This window comes from Choloepus didactylus, chromosome 10, assembly GCF_015220235.1.
Source record: "Choloepus didactylus isolate mChoDid1 chromosome 10, mChoDid1.pri, whole genome shotgun sequence".
In the NCBI taxonomy this organism is placed as follows: Eukaryota; Metazoa; Chordata; class Mammalia; order Pilosa; family Megalonychidae; genus Choloepus; species Choloepus didactylus.
In genome coordinates, this window is record NC_051316.1 from 45,454,746 (window position 1) to 45,467,769 (window position 13,024).

Here is a 13,024-nt window from a genome sequence, read left to right on the forward strand (position 1 = left end):
TCAGCCTGCAGAATTCCCTTTAGTATTTCTTGTAGGGCAAGTCTCTTGTTGATGAACTCTTTCAGTTTCCCTTTAACTATGAATATTTTCAACACTCCCTCATTTTTGAAGGACAGTTTGCTGGATAAAGAATTCTTGGACGGAAGTTTTTCTCTTTCAGCACCTTAAATATATCATACTACTGCCTTCTCACCTCCATGGTTTTTAATGAGAAATTGGCACTTAATCTCATTGTGGTTCCCTTGTATGTGATGGATCAATTTTCTCTTCCTCTCAGGATTCTCTCTTTATCCTTGGCATTTGTCATTCTCATTAGCATGTATCTCAGCCTGGGTCTATTAGGATTTATTCACTTTGCAGTATGTTGTGCTTCTTGGACATGTGTATTTATGTCTTTCATAAGAGTTGGGAAATTTTCAGCCATCATTTCCTCAAATATTCTTTCTGACCCTTTTCCCTTTTCTTCTTCTCCTGGGACACCCATGACATGTATGTTTGTGTGCTTCATGCTGTCATTCAAATCCCTGAGACCCTGCTCAATTTTTTCCATTATTTTCTCCATCTGTTCTTCTGTCTGTAAGATTTTGATTGTCCAGTCTTCCAGTTCACTGATTCTTTCTTCTGCTTGTTCAAATTTTCTGTTGTGTGTCTTTAGTGAATTTGAAATATCCTCTGTTGTGCCTTTCATTCCCATACTTTATGTTGTTTCTTTTCATACTTTCAGATTCTTCTTTATGCTCACCCAGTGTCTTCTTAATATCCTTTATCTTGACCGTGTTTTAAAACTTCAACTTCTGTGTGAGACCAGGGGAAGACATGTTTACTTTGTCCAGGATCTACATTTTCTGTAGCAAACTAAATGATTTACCTTGTATGGTCAGTTCATTCAAACACCATAATTTCATGGAAGTTTGAAGAGGGAGTGAGATCTGGTAGGTTTGTACAGGTTAGTGTGAAATCCTGATGCTTCCCAAAGTAATTTGGGCAGCGAATAAAAATATATTTGCAGGGCACCCCTGAGGAACTGGGGGAAAGTGTGAAAATGTGGGACTTCCCCACCTGGGGAATTCCTGATATTCTCACAAGCACTGGGGACTACCAGTTTAGAAGGCTGAGCCCTCGACCTTGGGGCTTGCCCTTACGAAGCTTGTTACTGCAAAGGAGAGGCTAAGCCTACTTATAATTGTGCCTCAGAGTCTCCCCCAGAGAACCTCTTTGTTGCTTAGATGTGGCCTCTCTCTCTTGAAGCTCACTTGGCAGGTAAACTCACTGCTCTCCCCCCACATGGGGCATGACTCCCAGGGGTATAAATCTCCCTGGCAATGTGGGACATGACTCCTGGGGATGAGCCTGGACCCAGAATCATGGGATTGAGAAAATCTTTTTGACCAAAAGGGGGAAGCAAAATGAAACAAAATAAAGTTTCAGTTGCTGAGAGATTTCAAATGGAGTCACGAGGTCACTCTGGAGGGCATTCTTATGTGCTATATAGATATCCCTTTTTAGTTTTTAGTGTATTTGAATAGCTAGAAGGAAATACCTGAAACTGTCAAACTGCAATCCAGTAGCCTTGACTCTTGAAGACGATGGTGTAAACATGTAGCTTACACGTTGTGACCATGTGATTGTGAAAACCTCATGGCTCACACTCCCTTTATCCAATATATGAACAGATGAGTAATAAATACTGTACTCTAATCACATGCCATGTACAGTGCTTAGACCTGCCCCCCCCACCCCATTCTTGGGGAAGAGGACTTCCATGTCCCTCTCCATCTGCAGCAGCCAACCAGGAACCAGACCCAGAGGCAGCCTGCCTTGAGAGTGCAGGATGGGCACTAGCAGCCACCATGGAGCAAGCTGCTCACAGTTCTTTACCTCGATTTCTCAGCCTCTTCCTCCCACTCTTCCCTGGTTGATGTACAGTGCTCTCCTGGCCTCCGGAACACCAGAACAGTTGTTTCAGATAGTTCCTGCCTGTCCACTATCTGTTTTGGAGGAGTGAGTCCTGGAGCTCTCTACTCTGCCATCTTATCCATAAGTTCCCCGCTGTCCCTGATTTTCAATGCCCTCTCAGTGTTACACCAAGTTCTTATATATGCATGGTAATGTCTATGGGGTTCTATCCTATTTCATTAATGTATTTAACCATCTCTGTGCTGGTATCATACTGTTTTAAATTCCATGGCTTTATAAATTTTCAGAACTGGTAATACAAAGTCTCCCTTCCTGCTCTTTTTTTTTTATCTTTTGAAAGTTTTTGGCTATTATGAGAGCTTTACACTTCCAAATGAATTTGAGAATCATTTTATCAGGGACCACAAAAATATTATTGGAATTTTTACTGAAATTACAATTAATTCTATGTTAGTAAGAACCAATATGTTTACTATAGTGAGTTCATTTTTCCATCAATTTATTTAAAATAGCCCTCCATTTAGTAAGGTAGACTTTCCTGTTCTTCAATAAAGTTTTATGCTTTTCCATGATGCAGTTCATAATCAAGTCTTTATAAAGATGATAAAAGGGTTCCTTAAGAAAGACAGCCTTACTCTTTAGAGCAAATTACTCTTTCTATGCAGAGTATTAGGCAAACTTTTGCTCCAAAATCACCTTTAGCCTGTCGACTGGAACTAGTGATATTTAACCCCATTGCTCTTGTCTCACATTGTCAGAACCAGAATGATATGTCCCTTTCCTGTGTCAGGAACTCATTAATGAGTTTTATTCTTTCCTGGGGCACTTGCTCTCTGACCCTTCCTTCCATACTGAATCTTTTGTACTTGAACTCTGCTCCCACTTACTGCCTGTGGCCATATAATAATGCTTCTCTTTGTCTCTTAAACCTAAATACAATATAGGAATGGCAACTTTCTTTCTTGAGTCAGCCTTTTTAAAGTGACAAAGGAAAGGGCCTATTAAACCACATTTGGTGAGAAGATTCACTTCTTAGTGCACAAGATAAAAATAAATCCTCCCTTGCACAGCAATGAGGATGTCATGATGCTTCCCATGTGCCAATAAAGATCCTTCCAGGAAATGTAAACTTGGGACTTTAGTGACCCATGGTGTGTGTGTACAAATAACACTTCTCATTATTTATTTTTGCAGTGGGAAATTGTAAGGTTATGAGGGAAATTCTTCAATGTCATAAAAGCAGAGACTATTCCCAATGGCTAGTTCATGGTAGCAATATCAATTGTCAGCAACAACATCTTCTTCTAGAATGAATATCCCTGTTCCCTCTTTCTCTGTCTCTTGTCAACAGTTGAGGCACCAACATGTACTGATCCTTCACTGCTATCTCATCACTGTCCTCCCCATTATTCTTCCCCAGAGAATACTTTGCTCCCCTGGATTACCAAAAGGAAAAATGTTATTGTATTGTCTACTTTCCCCTTCTAACAATCTGAGTATTCTGCTAAATTATTCTAAAGGTGATTCAAGGCCAATGGGAGCACTGAAAGGTCTGGAGAAATCACAGTGTTGAAACCATTGGATAACTGCTACTGAGGGATGAGTGTACTGGTGCTGTGTTGTAAATATGTGCGTACACACACAGTAGGACTGTTTAGTAAAGAGCAGAATAACTAGCTATTATTAAATACTTATTTCTCAATTTACATTTTTTGTCTTCACACATTTTTTTAAAATCCTGAAAGTCACAATTTAAAAACTGGAATGATCAGTATTTACATGGTCCTGCCCACATGGCATACATCAATGTGCTTTTAGTTTTATAAAACTATGAAAGGAGTTTTTGAGGATGTTCCCCTGGTGATTCCTCTCTGGCCTGACCCTCTTGGGGAAACTGCTTTTGGGATATGAAAGGAGCAGTTTGCATGGGAAAACCTGGGCATGCCATGATCTTGGTTTTCTTCTTTCACCACTGTTATATATTTTCTGTTAAATAAAATATAATCTGTGAAAAAAGAAAACCTGAAATAATAGCAGGGGACATTTCCCTTGGTCTCTGGTTTCTCCTCATTGTACCCATGCCCACTGCAGTTATCAAAGGTGATCTCTGTTTCGAGGCTACTGAGGCATCTTTCTCCTAATGAATTGCTGAGCACTCTCCTTGGGCTCTTGCTTGGTGTGCTCGCCCTGTGATTAAGCATCCACTTTTAGATATTAAGGTAGTCTATGTTCGGATGTGGTCTTATTGATTTAATTTCTGTGGGGGAAAAAGTGTATTGCTAATGGTCATTTTGTCTCAAATTGCAGATTACCGTGTTTCGGATGGGATCGGAAGGACACCAGGACATTGATCTAGCCATCCTGACTGCTTTACTCAAAGGTAAAAGAGTTTCTGTGTCCGGAGACTGCAAAAATAATTAAATGGATTAACACGTCAACCTTATGTCTCTTGAGAGCATTCCAATCCCAAATAATACCACAAAACATTCAGTCATTGATAACATAAGGAGCTTTCCTACATGACATGGTTATTGCTATTAAATTCTATTAGAGTACACCTGTTTAAGTGTGATTCAATTTTATAAAGTTTAATATACTGTTCAAATCATGTCCATTGAATTATAATAAATATATAAAGGAAAAGGCTGATGTAACATGTAATCCTCCAAGTTATCTGAGATTATTTAATAATAATTAGTATCCAATCTACCTTTAAAAATGATTAGATATGGCTTATAATAAATGTATTTGTATATTAATTAATGTGTAATAACTATATGTATATAAACATATGTTATAGACATTAAAATGGAAAATCAAAGACTATTCAGAGAAAGGGAGAAATAAATTAAAAAAGTTAGGCTACTGTACTTGTTTAAAATGAGCATTGAATTTAACACCAACCTTCTTGGAAGTTAGGGCAAAAACAGAAAAAACCTGGGTTGTATGATTTTCATTTATGAGGTAGGTATTTGTCCTGTTCTCTAGTCTCCCTATTATAAAGAGGCCTCTCACTACATGTACTCATCCTTGGAGCCATAGCCAAGAGAAGAGATTTCTCCAGGTTCTGCAAATTAAATCCCATCCTTAATCTGTCTATTACATTTTACTATTAATAGTCAGCATTAAAATATGCAAAAGGAAATTGCCTGTATTCAGTACTGAAATGAAAACTGGAAGTGCAAAACAAAACCAGGAACTTGTTGAATGTGGTGGGATAGAAATGTGCCCTACATTCTCCCTTAGCCCCACATTTTCCTACTGTAACATTTATCACTTGGTTGCTCACTGCCTATTTGTAGTCTGCCTTGACAATAAGCTCTTGTTCATTACTGCTTTCTTGGTAACTCACACAGTGCCTAACATATAGCGGCATTCAATCAGTTTTTGTTGGATAAGTTAGGAAGGAATGGATTGCTCAAAGATTCTGTGACAGTTTCAGCCCTCCAAAATTACAGCTCAGAACAGTAACCATTGTATTCCAATTTCTAGTGTACCTGGCCTTTTCCCATTGCTAGTATTTACATGAGTGACCACTATGTATAGCCATTGTGCTAAACTTTTTACAAACACTGTAAACATTAATATCACAACAACCATATGATGTAGGGTATATTTTCCATCCCCATTTTACAGATAGTAAGTGGGGCTATAAGAGGTTATGTCACTCTCTAAAGGTTTCAGTGCTAATTAGTAGAGTTTGGACTTTGGTCCAGGTGTGTTTAACTCTTTCCACTATATAAATGTGGTCCCCCCCCCCCCAGACAATAGAAGCTGTCAATCTCCTCCACCCACCTCCACCCCCAAATGTATATATATGCACAGTCACTCAAATTTCTGACCATATGTCAGGATGTTGACAATCCCATGAAGTGTATCCATGTGTCTAGGTTAAGAATCTCTTCTCTAAAGCCTTTAATTTCAATGAACTAAATTAAACATACACTGGAGAGAAGAATTGAAGGCCTGTGCATGAACTGACCCACCAAGGATCCTCTGAATCCAATTCTCCCTTTATCAGAGGCAAAAATAAAACATTGAGGCAAGCAAATGTCTATGATATTTGCTATTCTTAAATAAAAATGAGAAAAAGTAATAATGATGGTAGCTAACATTTATTGAGAACTTACTTTGTGCCAAGCAAGTGTATGAATTAATTTAATCTTTACAGCTCAATAAGAACAGTTTGTTACAATCTCCATTTTCTAGATGGGAAAATTGAGGCACAGAGCAATTCAGCAATATGCCCAAGATGAGCCAGCCACTAAGTAGTGGAGACAGGACATGACATCAGATGGTCTGATGCCACAGTTTTCACTTACATCCACCACCAAGATATCCTTATCCCCTGATAAAAAGAAGCAGAACACCACATTTATAACTTTAGACCAGAAATCTTAGCAAATGGAAAAGTGAATTATTGGTAAAAATATTTTCTTTTTCCTTCACCAACTTGTGAGACATAAAATTATACTTCACCTATTGATCCATCTTAGAATGTATTTGTTGTATTATATAGAATAATTGTCTCCCAACTTTTTTGAGCATGACTCATAGTAAGAAACACATTTTCTTTGAGTATATCAAGTACTTATATAGATGTAACAATTGAAATTAAAGTATCATGAAAAAATATTTATATTGACTATGGGCAATGAAAATTGGTTATTTTCTATTCTGATCTTTTCTACTCTTTCTGTTTAATGCTAATGAAATCCCACTAAATTGATTTCATGATCCATTAATGGTTCATAACCTGTTTTAAAAACACTGCCATAGAAGATTAAAGGAAATTATGATTGCTCTAAGAAATTCACATTTCTAATCACCATAATGAAGATTATTTATGCAGCAGTTGATGCAAATGGGAATGTATGCCATTAAAAGATTACGGCATGTCAACTCTATTTTGTGAAGGCTTTTAAATGTTCCTTGATGCTGACCCAGTTGATTTTGAAGGGTGCAAGCATAATAATTTTGCTGACAGTTTTGGAGGCCAAAGGCATACTTATATCAGTTTCAAAGTCTTTCTTTTGTCTAATTATTCTTCATATGTATTTTTTTTCATGACTGGGGCATATAACATGGTTTATCACTTATTTTTACAATCATATTTTGTTTTGAATTATCTAATGCATGGAGAGTCTTTGTACAGTCCTGTTTTTATTCTTTCTTCATCACCTGAGAAAACCAGAAGTTAGAAAGGAGGAGGAGAGAAACACCAAACTACCCACTTATAATCCAGAGCTCCCCCCCGACCCAAAAAAAAGAACAAATGAAAAAGCAGGTGGCTGTGGGGAAAATGTTTTTTACTCCTTGATTCTGAACTTGTTGGGTTTGATTTTCTTCAGGATCTGTATATATTGGAAGATAATTTTTATATGAAAAAAGCTTATTAGGTGTCTGTTCCAAAACGAAGAGAGAAAGGAGAAGACAAGAGAATGTTGCTCAGAGATGTAAGAGGCCATAGTTCTTCAAATTCTGAACTAGGGTGGCTTTTGAGAATAATCAATGCCACATTTGTCCTTCACATTAAGATAATAGCTGGTGGAGAGTATACACTCTTCTCTTCTTTCAGCCTTGTCTCCCACATCACCCCCACCATCCACACACACAGGGGAGCCCAAGAAAATGACTCAGAATTAGAGCTGCCAGGTAAAGTACAGGACTCCTGGTTGTCCTGAATTTTCAGATAAATAGCAAATTTTTAGTATAAGTATTCCCAAATATTGCATGAGAAATACTTATGCTAAAAATATATTTGTTGCTGATCTGAAATTCAAACTTCACTGGGAGTCCTGTATTTTTCTTTGAAAAGCCAGGCTACCCTACACAGAGGAGGTCTGGTGCCATTGATATTTCTGGACTGCAGACACTTGGGAAGGGTAACTCGAGAATCTGGGAAAGTCACCAAGTCCCTGTGTCCAGCTCCTTCTCTTGGCCAGGCCCTGCCTAAATCATAACAACCAGAGAAGACTTCCGCTGGAGAGGATCACAAACTTACCTTAATAAACTGTTCCAGTGCTTATCCGTCCACGCTCTCAGCCTCCTTATCCTATCTGCATTTCCTGTTCCTTCAGGCTCAGTAAAGCCAGAGAACATCTGTTCAGGGCCTTGGGTCTGCTCAGAGTTACCATAAGTGGCCCCTGGACCTTTTCTGTAGATAAAGTTACCCCCAATTTTTTCATCTTTTATTGTAGACCTTGAACTAAATATAAAATCAAATCATGTTAGTTTATACTCTTTCATTCATTTACATGCACTAAAGTTAAAATTTGGGATGAATCACTGTCCTCCATAGATGAGAAATTCTTTTTCTCTGCATTGAATCTTCATCAGTAAGAAATTTATCTGAGGCACTAAGAGAAAACAACCTTTACTGCTTACTTCCTTTTCTGGAAAACACTTTATAAGAGGTAAAACAGAGTACAAAAATAATATGTTCTTCCTCAAAACTGTCAAGGTCATCAAAAACAAGGGACATCAAAGAAATTTTCACAGGTGAGAGGAGCCTTAGGAGACACGATGACCAAATATAATGTGGTATCCTGGATGGGATAAAGGGCAGTAGATAAAAACTAAAGAAAGCTGAATAAAGTATGGACTTTAGTTTTTAAAAATGTGTTAAGGGAAAAATAGGAAAGATATGTTATCACATATTATGGATCAGAGAAAGAGACCCAAGGTAAAGAAAATTCTACAATCTGTTCATGTCAAAATGAATAAAAGGAGATAGTATCTTATGGAATTAAATGTAAAGTTCAAGTATATATATAATTGAAGGACTACAACAAAAGCCATATCTAAATAAAGTATCTACATAAACCATAGGCATTAATAATAACTAATCACTATTGATCTGAGAAATCATTAAAAATACCACTGGGGACTCTAAGCTAGAGATATAGGAAAGCACAACTAAAAGAAAACAATGTGTAGGAAAGCAAATTTTCCCATGAACTTATACAACCATTTCAGAGATAATTACTTGGTTGCTGTCCTTTTGTTTTATGTGTTTTTATTCTTCAGACATAAAAAGTAATGTTATCAATAATTAATAAACTAATTAATTACTTAAAGATACTAGGTGGAAGATGACAACTTCCTTAAGATGCATATTTGTAAATTTACGCAGAATGTAAGAAAAAAAATGTGAAGTAAGAAATCCAAATGCAAAAAAGAATAGGCAATATTTCTATCTAGCTTTACTTTAGAAAAAAAAAATTAAAATGAATGCCTTTAGATGATACAAAGCAACAAATAAGAGGACTATGTTCTGGACCCATCTTCCTATAAAACGTATCCCAAAAATTTTTGAAATAAAAGGTAGATAAAGTCTTTTTTTAAAATATATTTAATGTTCCAGAGCTACTTCTAAGTGCATGCCCCTCCTAACCTATTAACTAGAAAACGCAGAGATACTATCACAAACTAGTACTGACATCAGTCGATCATTAGTCTTGCCACCTAATGCATTTTAGTTTTAAAATGGCTTAATCAGTCCCTAGTAAAACAAAAATGTTGGTAGTTGTTCTGAAGTAGCTCATGTCCAAAAACTCTATGCAACCTGATAGATCTCATAAGCAACTAACTAATTCTAGAATGTTTCCTGAGAAGCTACATCACAAAAACTTGGATGATTCATGAATGAGTTTTATAGGAATTTATTATGACCCTGTTTCAAAAATCAAAAATTATTTCTAATCATGTGCCCAATTTTGCTTCCCTTCCTTCCAATACATAGGCAGTTTAATACAGGATATTCTTACTTGCTTATTATTATTATTATTTTCTTAACATGGTGCTGTTTAGATATCCTTATTTATTCATGTCAAAAGGAGAGACATCCATCTTGATATTTTCTTCTTTTATATGAGATGCAAAGTCACCCATAGTTACTAAGTATTACACAAGTGGAAGTAGATGAAATTTTTCCAGAAGAGACCTATAAAGGCAAAATGCATGGCATAATTGTAGGCATAAAAGGAGGGCATGCTGTTATGTAGTAAACCATGGGAGAATAGAGAAGTAGTTTAGTTAGGGACTAAACTCACCAAGAAAGTTTTACAATGTAGATTCCTTACAAAAGGATTTATGGAGACTCTCTGCCTAAAGCCACTTTAGTCTTCCTGTGTCCCTTGACTTGTAAAGGGGGCTTCCACAAAGGCATTGTTTCCTGGTGGTTTGACCACTTCAGTTATATCTTTTAACTTAGATGGATTCGGCCATCAGCAGTTGGAGCCCAGGCATGGGCCCCCCATAACCTATGTTCTCCACCCACCTCTTACTACCTCCTCCCAAAGCCACCCTGAAGCCACAGTACCCCTCTTCCACCTTGCTACCCTATGTATTTTACAGACCATGAAACTGAGGCCAAAAGCCCAAAAGACATTTCTTTCCAATATAATTTGGCAAATCAGTGGCAGAGCCAAGGCTGGAACCCATGTCTCCTCATTTCTTTCCAGTTTTCTTTATATTATATGTATGAGGTTTGGGGGGATCCAAGATTCCCTGGGTCCACACTGCCACAGAAATGTCAGGCACTTTCCCCATGGCTCCAGGGGGATCTCAAGTGCTTAACAGAGCGGGATGTTGACTTCCTGAAAACTCTGGGGGTCCTCTCCGGGGTCTGTCCTCCATCTCTCAGATGTTAGTCTCTACAGTGTCCGGCAAAACAGCCGTCAACAGCACCAGGCTCACACCCAGCCAGCTGAACAAATGCCAGTAAAAAACACTCATCGTTCCCAGTGCTCAGCTCTGAATCCATTACTATGGCAGGGAAGATGGCAGAATCCCTATAGCCAGGAAATGGGAGATGGGGTGTCCTCCAGCCAAGTCACAGAATTATGAGTTCCCTACAAAAACAGAGGCTCTGTAATGAGTACAGTGGGGAGGAAAGGGTACTGCTAGGACCAAAAGCAACCTTTAAAAAAATGCATGTCTCTACAGTTGTAATAAAAGCAGTACTGAGGGGCAGTGTCAGATTTACATCAAATGCAAATACCTCAGAATCTATGTACCAGGAATAAATTCTTTATTTGGTAGACAAACATGGGAACTAGGTTAAATGAATACTAATCAAGATTCAGACATTCACCCAAGACCTGCTTATAAGGTTTATTTCAGGTAGACCCAAATATGTCATTTATTAACATTATTGACTAAATATTGATTATTTATCATCATAATCACTATTGCCTTTTTCAACTTTAATGGTCTGTACGTCATTATTTTGGTGAAAAATTTTAAAGGAAATTACATTCTTATCACTTTTTCTCCCAAGACCAAAGTCTGTTCCTTAGAAAAATAATTATATATAGGTCTAATTTCCCCAGGCTTAACCGTCTCGTATCTTCCCAAATCCCCCACCACCACCACCACCACCACGACTGCCCCCAGCCCTTCAATATGGTACTTACCAAAGTGAGACCTCCCAGTAAAAGGGCCTGACAACAGGGAGCATGGTGACCTTATTCAAAGCATCACTACTCTCTGATTGAACAAACTCCTTGACCTCATGGAGCCTCAGTTTCCTAATCTGTAAAACTGAGATACTAATAACACCTCCTTCACAGACATTGAAACAATTTTAATAGACAATGCAAGTAAAGCACTGTCTTAGTTTCCCAGCTGCTATGACAAATACTACATGATAGGTTAGCTTAGCAACAGGAATTTGTTGGTTCACTGTTTCAGAAGCTGGAAGGCCTTCTTCCACAGCTCAGTAGCATTCTATCTGGCCGGCAATCCTTGGGTTCCCTGGCTTTCCTGTCCCAGGGCGGTGTCCTCTCCTTTCTCTTCCAGATTCCACTGACTTCCAGCTTCTCACTCCTCCCTGTGACTCTGTGTGTGTCCAGTTTCCTTTGCTTGTAAGGACTTCAGCCTTATCAGATCGAGGCCACCCATATTCAGTCTGGGCACACCTTAACTAAAACTGCATCCTCAAGGTCCTATTTACAAATGGTTCACACTCACAGGACTGGGGTTGGGACCTGAACATGTCTTTTGTGAGGAGCATGATTCAATCTCCAGCAGGCACTTAACATGGTAGCTGGGAAAATCTGTCTAATAGAGGATGACCTAACTGATGATGATGATGATGATGTCAAACTAGAAGTGAGGGCCAGGATCACATCTGTGTGACTCACTGCCATATACACAGATACACAGTGTCTGGCTTATAGTCCATATTCAGTATGTATTTGTTGAACTCATGAATGAATGATGAACAGGCTTAGGATCAGATTAGATACATTCTTAAATCCTACTTAGTACATAAATGCACCATTACCCAAGTTATTTAACCTCTGTACACCTCAGTCTCCTTCTCTGTGATGAGGGGAAATGGTCCTTCTCTCATGATTACACTGGAATATGAGATGATTACACTGAATGATTAGAGTGGAAGTGCCTTGAGGACAGGCATTATGCCTTCTTATGGTAAATATTTAACATGTAGTAATTCCACATCCTTTCCCTCCCATAATAGGCTTTAAAATTTTCTAGGGCACTGGGGTGTCTTCCTTGTCCAAAACACATCAGAATCATAAAATGTTAAATTTGGAAGGACCCAATGGAGAGAACCTAACCCCTCTAGCATACAAATGTAAGGATCCAGAACAGAACACAAAAAAGGAATTTAATCTGGAAAATGATTGGGAAAATGGCAAACTGCTTTAAGATAAAATTAATTTCCTGGCAAGTTTATTTTCTTGCAAATCTGAACAGATCGCAGAACTACAAAGAGACTGAAGCAGAGAGTAATTTTAGACATTTCTGTTTGTCTCTAATAGGAGAATACAATAAAAGAAAAGTCTCTTAATCCCTTTTATTTGTGTAGTGCTTTACAATTCACAAAGCATTTTCACATAAATTTTGTCATCTCATCTTCATAATAACTCTATGAAATGGGTTACCAGATAATACATCTCCCATCTGGGACTGTCTTGTGGACAGTAATAATAATTAAGCCAGAACAAATGGAATAAGCCAAAAATGTCCCAGGCAAATTGAAAAACAGAGTATAATCACCTCGGTTATCAATCCAGCTTTAATTACTAAATCCTAAAGAAAAGGACATGCCTTCTTCACCTTGGTGTCCCAGCAC

At 37.9% G+C, this 13,024-nt stretch overlaps 1 protein-coding gene across 5 annotated transcripts in view; it reads left to right on the forward strand.

Moving 5' to 3' along the window:
* TRPM3 (transient receptor potential cation channel subfamily M member 3) overlaps window positions 1-13,024 on the forward strand; it is a 596,233-nt gene that overhangs the window by 452,275 nt on the left and 130,934 nt on the right. For all 5 annotated transcript variants that reach the window (XM_037798450.1, XM_037798451.1, XM_037798452.1 and 2 more), the window contains one exon: window positions 4,225-4,297. In XM_037798450.1, the coding sequence (XP_037654378.1) occupies window positions 4,225-4,297 (73 nt within the window). The remainder of the gene's footprint in view (window positions 1-4,224; window positions 4,298-13,024) is intronic.